General features: G+C 44.9%; 1 protein-coding gene across 8 annotated transcripts in view; it reads right to left on the bottom strand.

Annotated features, from left to right (window-relative positions):
- Window positions 1-15,859, bottom strand: part of arhgap32b (Rho GTPase activating protein 32b) — a 645,931-nt gene that overhangs the window by 166,911 nt on the left and 463,161 nt on the right. For all 8 annotated transcript variants that reach the window (XM_068053769.1, XM_068053766.1, XM_068053771.1 and 5 more), the window contains one exon: window positions 9,793-9,885. In XM_068053769.1, the coding sequence (XP_067909870.1) occupies window positions 9,793-9,885 (93 nt within the window). The remainder of the gene's footprint in view (window positions 1-9,792; window positions 9,886-15,859) is intronic.

Below are 15,859 nucleotides of genomic sequence, written 5' to 3'. Positions count from 1 at the left end.
CTCCCTTCCTAACAGCACTGTGGGTGTACCTACCTCACATGGACTGCAACAGTTCAAGAAGGCAGCTCACCACCACCTTCTCAAGGGCAATTAGGGATGGGCAATAAATGCTGGCATTGCCAGTGACGCCCACATGCATGAATGAATTTTTAAAAAAAAGCTCTTCCAACACTCACTATCCAGACAAAAACATTTTGGACATCAGATAGAAAGGACTGAATCAAAATTTATCAGAATTCTGTGTAACTTCTGATTTTTATAATGCTTTCAAGTGGGAGTTCCTCTTCAACATGAAGTAAATTGCATCCATGCAATAAAATATAACCGGTTGAAATGGAGATTGAGTTTCAGTTCTCTGTGTACGTTATATTCCTGTATCCCAGTTCCACACCCCACTCCTGCAGGCACTGAGTGTTGCTTGGGTATAATTTTACAGGTGGTTGGCATCTCTCTGGTATCTAGTCATACCCTGGCATACCCTTCATTCCCACTCCCAAGTCCAAGGATGCAGAGTGAAAGTCTTTGGATGACAACTGGTGAAACCATACATCACTAGATGTGGCTGGACCACATAAAGCATCATCAGGTCCTGCTGTGTTTGGACCAGAGATAAGCTTCCAACTATGTACCTGCTCCATCACCAAGACTGCCTACTTCCACCTACGCTACATTATCTGAGTCTGACCCTGATTCAGCTCAACTGCTGCTGAAACCCTGCATACACTAATGCTCATCACACGCTTGATATTTTCCTTACAGAAGATGGAATGGCTTTGGGGAGTCAGGAGGTGAATTACTCACCACAGAATACCCAGCCTCTGATCTGCTCTTGTCGCCATGGTATTTACCTGGCTGGTCCAGTTAAGTTTCTAGTCAATGGTGACCACCCCTCACCCCCAGCCCAGGATGTTGATGATGCAGGATTTTGTGTTGGTCATGCCATTGACTATCAAGGGGAGGTGGTCAGACCCTGTCTTGTTGGAGAGGGCCATTGCCTTGCACTTGCGTGGCATGAATGTTACTTACCATTTACCAGGCCAAGCCTGAATGTTGTCCAGGAGTTCCTGCATGCGGGCACAACTGCTTCATTATCTGATCATTATCGGAGTAGTTGCGAATGGAACTGAACACTGTGCAATTGTCAGCAAACCACCCCACTTCTGAATTTAGTACAGTGGATAACACTGTCCATTGGTTTACTGATGATTGAGAGTAGACTGATGGGACAATAATTGTCCAGATGGGTTTATCCTGCTTTTTGTGAACAGGACATATCTGGGCAATTTTTCACTTTATCAGGTGTTGTAGCTGTACTTGAACAGCTTGGCTAGAGGTGAGGCTAGTTCTAGAGCAGGAATCTTCAGCACTACAGCCAGGATGTTGTCAGGACCCATAGCCTTTGTTGTATCCAGTGCAGTCATCTGTTTCTTGATATCACATGGAGTGAATTGGATTAGCTGAACACTGGCTTTTCTGATGGTGGGGATGTCAGCAGAAAGCCGAGATGGTTCGTCCACTCGACACTTCTGGCTGAAGATGGCTGCAAATGCTTCAGCCTTGTCTTTTGCACTCAGGTAATAGGCTCCGCCATTATTGAAGATGGGTTATTCATGGACCCTCCTCCTCGCATTCACGACTGGCTGTGGCAGGACTGCAAAGCTTTGATCTGATCTGTTGGTGTATAATCACTTAGCTAGCTATAGCATTCTGCTTCTACTGCTTAACATGCATGTAGTCCTTAGATAGCTTGACCAGGCTAGCACCTCATTTTTTAGGTGCATCTGATGCTGCTCCTGGCATGCTCATCTACATACCTCATTGATCGTGCGTTGGCCCTCTGGCCTCATGTTAATGGTAGAGTGAGGGATATGCTGGGCCATGAGTTAACAGATTGTGGTGCCATACAATTCTTCTGCATAACAATAAAAACAGCAATGACTTGTATTTGTATAACACCTTTAATGTAATAAAATGTCCCAATACGCTTCACAGGAGTATTATTAAACTAAAGGGGACACCAAACCAAATCAGGCAATATTTGGGCAGATGGCAAAAAGCTTGGTTAAAGAGGTAGGTTTTAAGGAGTGTCTTAAAGGAGAAGAGAAAGGTGGAGACCTGGAGAGCTTTCGGAAGGGAATTCCAGAGCTCAGGGCCTAGGTAGCTCAAGGTATGGACACCCATGGTGGAGCGATGAAAATTGGGGATGCTCAAGAAGCCAGCAGTAGATGAGTGCAGATATTTCAGAGGGTTGTAAGGTCGAAGGTGATTAGAAATAGGGAGGGACTTGAAAACAAGGATGAGAATTTTAAAATCAAACTGTTGCTTGACTGGGAGCCAATGTAGATCAGTCAGCATAGGGGTGATGGGTGAGCAGGACTTGGGCATGAGTAAGGATACAGGCAGCAGAGTTTTGGATGAGCGCGAGTTTACGGAGGGTAGAATGTGGGAGGCCGGTCAGCAGTGCATTGGAATAGTCAAGTCTAGAGATAACAAAGGTATGGGTGAGGTTTCTGCAGCAGACAAGCTGAAGCAGGGGTGAGGTCAAGCAGTGTCATGAATGTGGAAATAGGCAGTCTCAGTGAGGGCACAGATATGTGGTGGGAAGCTCAACTCGGGTCAAATGTGGCACCAAAGTTGCAAACAGTCTGGTTCAGCCTCATACAGGTGCCAGGAAGAGATATGGAGTCAGAAGCTAGGGAACGGAATTTGCAGCAATGACCGAAGACAATTTAGCTACGGCAAATTTCTACTTATCTAATACTGGATGCTGGACAAGCAGTCTGAATATTAGCAACAGTCGAGGTGTCGAGAAGAATGGCAGTGAAGTAGAGATGGGCGTCATCAGTGTACATGTGAAAATTAACGCTGCGTTTTCAGATGATGCCACCAAGGGACAGCATGTAGATGCGAAATAAGGGGGACAAGGATAGATCTTTTGGAGACATAAGAGATAACAGTGTGATAGCCGGAAGAGAAGCCAATGCAAGTAATACTTTGGCCATGATTAGATAAATAAGAATAGAACCAGGTGAGAGCAGTCCCACCCAGCCGGTCAGCAGCTGAGAGGCATTGGAGGAAGATAGGGTGGTCAACCATGTCAAAGGCTGCAGACAGGTTGAGAAGGATTAGAAGGGATACTTTACCTTTGTCACAGTCATATAGGATGTCATTTGTGACTCTAACAGAGCAATTTCGGTATTGTGCAGGAACGGAAACCTGATGGGAAGGAGCTCTATGAAAGATGGGCACATATTTAGGAGGCATAAGAACATAAGAAATAGAAGCAGAGCATTGCCCACTCGGCCCTTCGAGCCTGCTCCATCATTCAATACAATCATGTCTGGTCTTCTACTTCAACTCCACAGTGGCGGCACAGTGGCGCAGTGGTTAGCGGCGCAGTGGTTAGCACCGCAGTCTCACAGCTCCAGCGACCCGGGTTCAATTCCGGGTACTGCCTGTGTGGAGTTTGCAAGTTCTCCCTGTGTCTGCGTGGGTTTCCTCCGGGTGCTCCGGTTTCCCCCCACAGCCAAAAGACTTGCAGGTTGATAGGTGAATTGGCCATTATAAATTGTCACTAGTATAGGTAGGTGGTAGGGGAATATAGGGACAGGTGAGGATGTGGTAGGAATATGGGATTAGTGTTCTTTTGGGCCTCCTTATCTCGAGAGACAATGGATATGCGCCTGGAGGTGGTCAGTGGTTTGTGAAGCAGTGCCTGGAGTGGCTATAAAGGCCAATTCTGGAGTGACAGGCTCTTCCACAGGTGCTGCAGAGAAATTTGTTTGTTGGGGCTGTTGCACAGTTGGCTCTCCCCTTGCGCCTCTGTCTTTTTTCCTGCCAACTACTAAGTCTCTTCGACTCGCCACAATTTAGCCCTGTCTTTATGGCTGCCCGCCAGCTCTGGCGAATGCTGGCAACTGACTCCCACGACTTGTGATCAATGTCACACGATTTCATGTCGCGTTTGCAGACGTCTTTATAACGGAGACATGGACGGCCGGTGGGTCTGATACCAGTGGCGAGCTCGCTGTACAATGTGTCTTTGGGGATCCTGCCATCTTCCATGCGGCTCACATGGCCAAGCCATCTCAAGCGCCGCTGACTCAGTAGTGTGTATAAGCTGGGGGTGTTGGCCGCTTCAAGGACTTCTGTGTTGGAGATATAGTCCTGCCACCTGATGCCAAGTATTCTCCGAAGGCAGCGAAGATGGAATGAATTGAGACGTCGCTCTTGGCTGGCATACGTTGTCCAGGCCTCGCTGCCGTAGAGCAAGGTACTGAGGACACAGGCCTGATACACTCGGACTTTTGTGTTCCGTGTCAGTGCGCCATTTTCCCACACTCTCTTGGCCAGTCTGGACATAGCAGTGGAAGCCTTACCCATGCGCTTGTTGATTTCTGCATCTAGAGACAGGTTACTGGTGATAGTTGAGCCTAGGTAGGTGAACTCTTGAACCACTTCCAGAGCGTGGTCGCCAATATTGATGGATGGAGCATTTCTGACATCCTGCCCCATGATGTTCGTTTTCTTGAGGCTGATGGTTAGGCCAAATTCATTGCAGGCAGACGCAAACCTGTCGATGAGACTCTGCAGGCATTCTTCAGTGTGAGATGTTAAAGCAGCATCGTCAGCAAAGAGGAGTTGTCTGATGAGGACTTTCCGTACTTTGGACTTCGCTCTTAGACGGGCAAGGTTGAACAACCTGCCCCCTGATCTTGTGTGGAGGAAAATTCCTTCTTCAGAGGATTTGAACGCATGTGAAAGCAGCAGGGAGAAGAAAATCCCAAAAAGTGTGGGTGCGAGAACACAGCCCTGTTTCACACCACTCAGGATAGGAAAGGGCTCTGATGAGGAGCCACCATGTTGAATTGTGCCTTTCATATTGTCATGGAATGAGGTGATGATACTTAGTAGCTTTGGTGGACATCCGATCTTTTCTAGTAGTCTGAAGAGACCACGTCTGCTGACGAGGTCAAAGGCTTTGGTGAGATCAATGAAAGCAATGTAGAGGGGCATCTGTTGTTCACGGCATTTCTCCTGTATCTGACGAAGGGAGAACAGCATGTCAATAGTCGATCTCTCTGCACGAAAGCCACACTGTGAGGCACAGTGTGGCTTTCGTGCAGAGAGATCGACTATTGACATGCTGGGATTAGTGTAGGATTAGTATAAATGGGTGGTTAATGGTCGGCACAGACTCGGTGGGCCGAAGGGCCTGTTTCAGTGCTGTATCTCTAAATCTAAAAATCCACCTTCCTGCATTATCCCCATATCCTTTAAATTCCCTCCGTGTTCAAAAATTTATCGATCTCTGTCTTGAATATATTCAATCACTGGGCATCCACACCTCTTTGGGATAGAGAGCTTTGAGTGAAGAAATTTGTCAACTCAGTCCTCAGTCGCCAACTCCTTATTCTGAGACTCTGACCCCTAGTTCTAGACTTCCCAGCCAGGGGAAACATCCTACCAGCATCTACCCAATCAATTTTTATGTGTTTCAATAAGATCACCTCTTATTCTTCAGTTACGGACAGGTGGAAAGGGGTGTGGATGGTTCCCACAGTTCACCTCCCAGTTGATCATAATCGTGTTTTGTTAAAATGGTAAGTTAGTCCCTGAATGTTTTTGAGGGCCAAATAAACAGACAAATGATAGGCTTTCTCACAGGTTAAAAAAAAACTATTTGTAGACAATTCCCAAAATGGTGATTAGATAGATAGACAGACAGAAAAGGGTAGAATGCATTTCAAGTGAGGTAGGTGTTCATGGATTATGGTAAACCTGTTGAATCTTCTAAGGAGGACAGTGGTGCAGACCTGGGTGTTTGTAGTCTTGAACTGGTTGAGGTTTTGCAGATTTCTGGTGGTTAAGACTTCAGACAGGAGGTGGTAGTCACTTTCATTTCTCTGCTGCAGCATGCTGAAGTATAGAATTAGCAGCATGCCTTCTTCCTTGCCTGGCTGGATCCCTCACACAGCCCTAGGATAGACAGGCTTTCTGTGGTGGATTGATCTCTCTGCACCTACCCCTCCCCCCACAACCCCGCCAGAGGGCTACCTTTTAAAGGTAAAAATCTTTCACATTGGAGTTTCTGTTAGGAGACGCATGGTCCTCTCCCCTGTGTGACCACACAATAGGCCAGGATATGATAACCATGGCTATCAATTAATGTTTGAATGGGTACGATTCTGTTATGATGATGCTACTTCACATTCATTCATCTTGGTTTTGACTGTGAGTCAGATTGTCTCTGGCATCCTGTGTTAATCCATTCATTTCAATAAGAGTCATTAATATGCGAAAGTCCTCTGTTCCATTTCAAAGGGGTTCTCCCCAGAGCTATTTCAGACTATGTCGACAAGTTTCATCTTGGAAGACAAGTTTGTTTGTTTCCAGTACAGAAGGGGTGACATGACCGTTACTCCATTTTGACTGTTGTATAACTGACCATGTTCTTGTGGTTTTGCTTAGTAGTTAATTTTTTAACTTCATAATTCTTCCATTTCATTGTTGAGTTCATCACAGCTCTTGCCATGCATGGCACTTCTAAATTCCAGGGAATATAGGCCCAGTCTACTCAATCTCTCCTCTTCAGACAATGCTCTCATCTCAGGAGTCAGTTTAGTGAACCTTCATTGCTAGTCCAGTAACTAAACCTCTATGCTACCGCACTATTCTACCACTGGTGGCATTGCAGCAGAGTCCCATTCTGTCTTCACCTGAAACTGACATATGTTTCCACACATTTCTTAGGAGGGGGTCACAGATTAGCAATTAGGAATAAGAAACCTTGCTGACTTTCCCCCGAGCACAATCAGGGCTTGAATTAGCTGGGAAGATGCTGATATACCCTGCTCCAGCTCAGGGTTCTGAGGTCGACTTTAGCACTCCCACCAACTGGTGGAGATCATCTAATGCAGCAGAAATCAGGATTTGCCTGGGGCCTGCTGCACACTCACTGCGCTTTTCATTGAATTAGTTGTTGATTCACCACGCATAAAATGATTGCCCCTTCATATGGTCACAAAACTGATTCTGGATAAGGAATTCCCATCCCAAGCTCACTGGAAAGGTAGCAGAGTTTACATTCTGGTGGCACATATTACCTGATTAGTGGAATTCTACTTTTAGGACAAACACATGGATAGTATTAAAGGATAACATGTCACCGATCATCTGGGACATACAGTTTTGGCATCAGCATTCACAAAACAAATGGGTCAAGGCCATGCAGACTAATTGCCATTATTTTTCTGAACAGCACCTAACACTCAAAATATCAGAGAACACTGCCAAAATATTTGCACTAGTCTACTGAAATGCCACAGCAGTCAGTAAAGCCTCCTGCATCAATACGACAGACTCATGTGCTCACTGATTTACAGAAGATGTGAGCCAAATAGCTGCGAGATGACCAGAACAAGGCGACATAACCTTAAAGTTAGAGCTAGATCATTCAGGGGTGATGTCAGGAAGCATTTCTTCACACAAAAGGTAGTGGAAAGTGAAGAAATAGCAGAGGCTCTGAGCATCATTTTCCAATCCTCTCTGGCTACAGGTGTGATACCAGACGACTGGAGGACATTGCACCACTGTTTAAAAAGGCAGAAAAGGATAGACCAAGTAATCACAGGCCAGTCAGCCTAACCTCAGTGGTGGGAAAACTACTGAAAATTCTGAGGGACAGGATAAATCACCATTCAGGAAGACATGGATTAAGCAGACAGCACAGATTTGTTAAGGGAAGATTGCCTCTGACTAACATGATTGAATTGTTTGAGGAGGTAACAAAGAGGGTTGATGAGGATAGTGCATTTGATGTTGTCTATGTGGTTTTTAACAAGGCTTTTAATAAGGTTCTACATGGCAGACTGGTCACGAAAGTAAAAGCCCATGGGCTCCAAGGCAAAGTGGCAAGTTGGATCCAGACTTTGCTTAGATGCAGGTAGACAGGGTAATGGTCGATGGGTCTTTTTGTGACTGGAAGGCTATTTCTAGTGGGGTTACACAGGACTCAGTACTAAGTCCCTTGTTTTTTGTGGTATGCATTAATGACTCAGACTTAAATTTAGGAGGTATGATTCAGACGTTGGCAGACGATACAAAAATTGGTCATGCAGTTGATAATGAAGAAGAAAGCTGTAGACTGCAGCAAAATATCAATGACTGGTCAGGTGGGTGGAACAGTGGTAAATGGAGTGTGAGGTAATGCATTTCGGGAGGGCGAACAAAGCAAAGGAATACAAAATAAATGGTAGAATACCGAGAAGTGTACAGGTACAGAGGGACCTTGGAGTACATGTCCACAGATCTTTGCAGGTGGCTGGACAGGTAGGTAAGGTGGTCAAGAAGGCATACGGGATACTTGCCAGTATTAGCCGAGACACAGAATATAAGAGCTAGGAGGTTATGCTGGAACTGTATAAAACACTAGTCAGGCCACAGCTGGAGTGCTATATGCAGTTCTGGTCACTACACTATAGGAAAGATGTGACTGCACTAGAAAGGGTACAGAGGAGATTTATGAGGATGTTGCCTGGACTGGAGAATTTTAGTTATGAAGATAGATTGGACATGATGGGGTTGTTTTCTTTGGAACAGAGGAGGCTGAGGGGGGAGATCTAATTGAAGTGTACAAAATTATGATGGGTCTATATAGAGTGGATAGGGGTCCAAAACCAGGGGGCATAGATTTAGGGTAACAGATAGGAGGTTTAGAGAGGACTCAAGCGGAATGTTTTTCACCCAGAGGGTGGTGGGAATCTGGAACTCACTGCCTAAAAGGGTGGTAGAGGCAGAAACTCTCATAACATTTAAAAAAGTACTTGGATATTCACTTGAAGTGCCGTAACCTACAAGGACACAGACCAAGAGCTGGAAAGTGGGATTAGGCTGGATGGCCTCCTTCCTTGCTGTAAATGTCTATGGTTCTATGGAAATCTGGAATACTCACCAAAAAGCTATTGAGGCTAGGGGTCAAGTGAAAATGTCATAACTGTGATTGATAGATTTTTTTTTATTCGGTAAGCATATTAAGGGTTACAGAACCAAGGCAGGGAAACAGAGTTACGATACAGATCAGCCATGATCTAACTGAATGGCAGAAAAGGTTCAAGGGCTGACTGGCTGACTCCTGTTCCTACATTCCTTCCTCTTACAGCAGAGAAAGTTGAGGCGAGATTTAATAGGTGTTCAAAATCCTAAAGGGCTTTGATAGAGTGACTAAGCAGAAACGATTTCCAGTGGCAGAAGAATCGGTAACCAGAGGTCACAGATTTGAGGTAATTCGCAAAAGTACCAGAAGCAAGATGAGGAGAATTTTTTTTAGGCAGGGAGTTTATGATGTTCTGAAATGCAATGGCTAAAAGGGACGGTGGAAGCAGATCCATTAGTAACCTTTAAAAGACAATTGAATGTATACTTGAAAATGAGAAATTTCCAGGGCTATGGGGAAAGGGCAGTAGAGTGAGACTTATTGGATTCCTCTTTTGGAGAGCTGGCACAGGCATGGCGGGTCGAATGGCTGCTTTCTGTGCTAGATCATTCTATGATTTTATAGATATTAAGGGTTACAGAACCAAGGATGATAAATGGAGTTAAGATATAAGGCACTCATAATCTAACTGAATGGTGGATCAGGCTTGAGGGGCTGACTCCTGTCTCTACGCATTCTACAATGACAACAACTGTCAATGACTACAGAAGTATTTGTAATGAAAACTGTTTAGTGCTGCACTTTCTAATCTCCGCTCCGTGACATTACAGTATAGGGTGTAGAAGTAGAGTACATACCTCCATCCACGTGAGAGCAGGCCCACAGTTGATCTTGTTATCTGCTATGACAGTAAGTCGGGCAAGATACGCCATCAGCATCTGGGTAATGGCCTGTAAAATAAAAACAATAACAGATTGTTAAAGCAGACACCCCTAAAACCAGCACATAGGACAGTAAACTGCTCTCAACAAGGCAAATGGATTGTTAAGTTCATCTCCCTACTCCAACTCTCATAGAGAAAGAAGTTTAGCAATTGGAAATATGAAAATGGGCTCTCCTCTTTCTTAAACATTGGACTGAGTGAAAAGGAACTTTCAGAAAGCTGTGTTGGATGTCTCTCCACCTTTGGAATGGACTTCAGCATTTGTTGAACATGATGCATTCTCTAAATATATTAGGTCAGGCCCATCACCCAAACTAGGGAAAGAGGACTCAAATGAACTATAGGACAGGTACAGATAGATCAGATCAGAGCTGGAAGAAGAATTGAAGCTACAGCAGGAATTACAGGCACAGATCGGAACAAGGAAAGAATTGCGGCATGGATTGGAACTAGGGCATGAATTATGGAAACGGATGACAGCTAATTGAAAATGCAGACACAGATCGGAGGTAGAACTGGAACTACGAGCCTTGATAGAGATATGTGTGGTTACAGAGAGAGAGATGGAGTTACAGAGAGAAATGGAGATGAGAGTTGGTATCGAGAGAGGGATGGGCTAAAACGACAGATGGGGTTAGTTAGAGAGTTGGGGGTAGAGAGAAGGATGGAAGTCGGGAGAGATTAGGGAGAGAGAAATTAGGGGTAGAGAAAGATTAGGGTAGAGAGAGATTGAGGGGTAGAGATATGGATTATCTCTAGTCACAGATGATTTTGATGTGATGAGCCATCCATGAGGACATGCTTACAAAACAAGAAAATAAAATAATTTTTCTCCATAGTTTTGTAATTTTGCTACACGAAAGCCAGGTGTGCCCAGTGTTGCAGAGTAACAGCAGGGTGCTACAACTCTCTGCAATGTGTCCAGACTAGAGGAGGCAAGGCTTCTTGGTCCCAATAACTACCCAGAGATGCCCCTCTTTTAGAAATGAACACTGACACACACTGAAAACACAACTGATCTTCATTGTGATCATAGAAACATAGAAATTTACAGCACTGAAGGAAGTCATTCAGCCTATCATGTCCCGGCCAGCCGAAAAAGAGCTATCCAGCTTAATCCTACTTTCCAGCTCTTGGTCTTGTAGGTTACGGCACCTCAAGTGCACAGTCAAGTATTTTTTAAATGCATTGAGAGTTCTTGCCTCTACCACCCTTCCAAGCATAGAGTTCCAGACCCTCACTACCCTCTGGGTGAAAATATTTTTCCTCAACTCCCTTTTAATCCATCCAAATATACCTTAAATCTATGCTTCCAGTTATTGAAATCGCTGCTTAGGGAAAAACATCCTTCCTATCCACTCTATCAAGGCCTCTCATAGTTTTATACATGTCAATTAAATCGCCCCTCAGCTTCCTGTGTTCCAAAGAAAACAAGCCCAGCCTATTCAATCTTTCCTCATAGCTAAAGTTTTCCAGTCCTGACAACATTCTCATAAATCTCCTCTGCACCCTCTCTAGTGTGATCACGTCCTTACTGCAATGTGGTGACCAGAACTGTACACAGTACTCTAGCTGTGGCCTAGCCCGTGTTTTATACAGTTCTAACCTAACCTCCCTACTCATATTCTATAACTTGGCTAATAAGGGAAATATCCTGTATACCTTCTTAACCACCCTATCTATTTGTCCAGCTACCTTCAGGGATCTGTAGACATGCACTCTAAGGTCCCTCTGTTCCTCTACACTTCTCTATATCCCATCATTTATTATCTATTCCCTTGCCTTGTTTGCCCCCCCTAAATGCATTAATTCACACCTCCCCAGATTGAATTCCATTTGTCACTTTCTGCTCATCTGACCAGTTCATTGATATCTTCCTGCAGCCTACAGCTTTCTTCCTCACTATCAACCACACGGCCAATTTTTGTACCATCTGCTTCCTGCCAATTTTGGATCCAATTTGGATCACATGAGCTTTTACTTTTCTGACCAGTCTGCCACAGTCTTGTCAAATGCCTTGCGAAAATCCACGTGATGGCCTCCCACAGTTGAACCGTCCATGCAGCAAGGTCCCCAGATGAATAATGGTTACTTGAATGAAGTACCAGAGAGTATCGAGAGCCCATGTAACTGGATCCCAGCAAGGAAAGGAGAACGTGGCAGGAGAAAAAAATGTTTTTGTAGCATTTGGCTCCAAACACACAGAAGTGAGTCTAAATATTCCAGGAATTGGACAGGATGCCGGCTCTAGCTCATATCTGCTCCACAGCCGATTCCAAGCTTTGTGTCTTTGTGAATTATGGGACAGGTTTGGTTATGACAGCACCTTGATCCAATTCGGCCAATGATCTACAGAAACTCAGACAACATGACACACTACTGTGAAACCAGAAGTACAAGCTCAAAGAAAAACTAGAGGGAAGCAGGAATTAACAGAAACCTAAAAGTAAAATGAGAGGAATGACACAAATTGTATGTCAGTACTTTGCTCTCCTACTAATCCCTGTTGGTGCCCCTGACCTTTCCATAGTGCAATTATCGCCCTTCTAACTGCCCTTTGCACAGACGGATTGATGAAGCTGAGCAGTTGATGCTCTTGCCCTCCCCTCGAACTGAAGCTGCATCCCATAACCATAGATTTAGGTTAGGAACACATTGGCATTGTTCACTGGGGTACTTACGGTACGGTTCGCTCCCTTATGTTTCTAATTTGTATTCCATTTCTTTTTTCTGTCATCATTGAGTTGGACCACCCAGGCACATTTCCACCTCTCACTGTCCTTACCTCGTAAGAGATGCTACAGCTTTGCTTCAGCATCAACTGCTCAATGCAGTTCAGAAGGGGTAAAATGCAACATTTTCCCCCCAACAAAGACAGAGCTGCAGCAAGGACACAATTAATGCTGCCCCAGATACTGCTGCCAAATAAATAAGCTATAACCTCACAGTCAATGACATACATAACCCCTGGAGCAATACATGATCCTCCACCTGTGTTTTTTAATCTTCTGCCTCTAAGAGATTTAATCCCATAAGCACACAGGCAGAATTTTCATTAACCCTCCCTCCATGAAAAGACAGATAAGTTTTAAATAAGAGCAGACAAGATTTATGCAACATTGAGAGCTGGATCAGGAAGTGTGCTGCCCCTAGTCCCCATCACTGGCCAGCCCCTCCCATCTTCCCACTACTGCTCTTCTCACCATTTACCTTAATCTTGCACCTTTTCCTCTTTCAAAGACACAGATACAATGCACAGTACTGCAACTTAATCCCAGGTTTTGGACAAAAATACTCTAACATTTGATGCCCAGCAATCCAATCAACTGCCAGGCAGTTCCCTGGGAAGAAAATTCTTAGGGCGGGGCCATTCAACAGCAGGTTTTCTTATTTTATAAAACCACGAGCACTTTTCAAAACATTCACACCTCTCAAGACAGTGATATATCGGACAGCACCTCCCCTACATCCCCCACCAATAACTCACCCACCTCTCCTTTGGATGTCACATCAAACTAAGGCTTGCTCCAGCAGTTCAGCTGGACATAAAATATGCCATGGAATATTCAGACATGAACAGGGAGCTCTGCTAGCATCCTGGTCAATATTCCTCCCTCAACCAACACCACCAAATAGAAATATTAAGTGCTCACTGATTTATTTGCTGTTTGTGTAATCTTGCTGTGCGTAAATTATCTGTCAGACATCGTCATATTGCACAGTGATTACACTTTAAAGGTAATTCAGTACATATGAAAACAGTTGAAGCAACTGAGAGACATGATAAAGGCACAATCTAATTGCAAGATATTTCTTTTCTTTGACACAAGGGATCATGTTCTGACTCTTCCCTACATCAAATGCCATTTCCCCTGAACTCAAAACCATTACTGGAAGCCCAGCAAGGTCACTGGAAAGATCAGACCGCAGTAAGGAGCAAGGTGGCATTAATGGTCAGGGTACATATGGCATCCTGTATAAAATAATGGCTTGAAATAAAATGAGATGAATGGTTAATATAAACAAATCAAATTGCCTGTATAGCATCCAAAACTAAATGGGAGAACTGGCGGCAATAATTTGTAATGAGGAACCAGATGGAATAGGGATAACTGAAACATGGTTACATAAAGAACAGGAATGGCAATTAAATATTGCAGGATAGGAATGAAGATGGTGGGGGTGGGGGAGGGTGGTGTGTGGTAGCTGTACTAATTAGAGATAATAATGCCAGTAGGGAAAAAGGACATAACTGTTAAGGGAGAAACATTCATATAGATTGACATAAAGGATAAAAAGGGATTGATTTTTTTTATTCATTCATGGGATGCGGGCGTTGCTGGCATTTGTTGCCCATCCCTAACTGCCCTCAAGAAGGTGGTGGTGAGCTGTCTTCTTGAACCGCTGCAGTCCATTTGGGGTAGGTACACCCACAGTGCTGTTAGGAAGGGAGTTCCAGAATTTTGACCCAGCGACAGTGAAGGAACGGCGATATAGTTCCAAGTCAGGATGGTGTGTGACTTGGAGGGGAACTTGCAGGTGGTGGTGTTCCCAACCATTTGTTGCCCTTGTCCTTCTAGGTAGTAGAGGTCATGGGTTTGGAAGGTGCTGTCTAAGGAACATTGGTGTGTTGTTGCAGTGCATCTTGTAGATGGTACACACTGCTGCCACTGTGTGTCAGTGGTGGAGGGAATGAAAGTTTACAGATGGGATGCCAATCAAGCGGGCTGCTTTGTCCTGGGTGGTGTCGAGCTTCTTGAGTGTATTTGGAGCTGCACCCATCCAGGCAACTAGACAGTATTCTATCACACTCCTGATTTGTGCCTTGTAGATGGTGGACAGGCTTTGGGGAGTCAGGAGGTGAGTTACTCACTGCAGGATTCCTAGCCTCTGACCTGTTCTTGTAGCCACGGTATTTATATGGCTACTCCAGTTCAGTTTCTGGTCAATGGGTTCAGCGATGGTAATAATATTGAATGTCAAAGAGAGATGGTTAGATTCTCTCTTGTTGAAGATGGTCATTGCCATCTTGTGTGGCGCAAATGTTACTTGCCACTTATCAGCCCAACCTGGATATTGTCCAGGTCTTGCTGCATTTCTACACAGACTGCTTCAGTATCTGAGGAGTTGCGAATGGTGCTGAACATTGAGCAATCATCAGCGAACATCCCCACTTCTGACCTTATGACTGAAGGAAGGTCATTGATGAAGCAGCTGAAGATGGTTGGGCCTAGGACACTACCCTGAGCAACTCCTGCAGTGATGTTCTGGAGCTGAGATGATTGACCTCCAACAACCACAATCATCTTCCTTTGCGCTAGGTATGACTCCAACCAGTGGAGAGTTTTCCCCCTGATTCCCATTGACTTCAGTTTTGCTAGGGCTCCTTAATGCCATATTCGTTCAAATGCTGCCTTGATGTCAAGGGCAGTCACTCTCACCTCATCGCTTAAGTTCAGCTCTTTTGTCCATGCTTGAACCAAAGCTGTAATGAGGTCAGGAGCTGAGTGGCTCTGGCGGAACCCAAACTGAGCGTCACTGAGCAGGTTATTGCTAAGCCAGTGCCGCTTGATAGCACAGTCGATGACACCTTCCATCACTTTACTGATGAGGGCGGTAATTGGCCGGGTTGGACCTGTCCTGCCTTTTGTGTATAGGACATACGCAGGCAATTTTCTGCATTGCCGGGCAGATACCAATGTTGTAGCTGTACAGGAACAGCTTGGCTAGGGGTGCGGCAAGTTCTGGAGCACAGGTCTTCAGTACTATTGCCGGAAAGTTGTCTGGGCCCACAGCCTTTGCAGTATCCAGTGCCTTCAGTCATTTCTTGATATCATGCGGAGTGACTCGAATTGGCTGAAGACCGGCATCTGTAATGCTGGGGACATCAGGAGAAGGCAGAGATGGATCATCAACTCAGCACTTCTGGCTGAAGACTGATGCAAATGCTTCTGCCTTATCTTTTGCACTGATGTGCTGGG

Source organism: Heterodontus francisci, chromosome 22 (genome assembly GCF_036365525.1).
Source record: "Heterodontus francisci isolate sHetFra1 chromosome 22, sHetFra1.hap1, whole genome shotgun sequence".
Taxonomy (NCBI): Eukaryota; Metazoa; Chordata; class Chondrichthyes; order Heterodontiformes; family Heterodontidae; genus Heterodontus; species Heterodontus francisci.
This window is presented reverse-complemented; position numbering and strand designations above follow the sequence as displayed.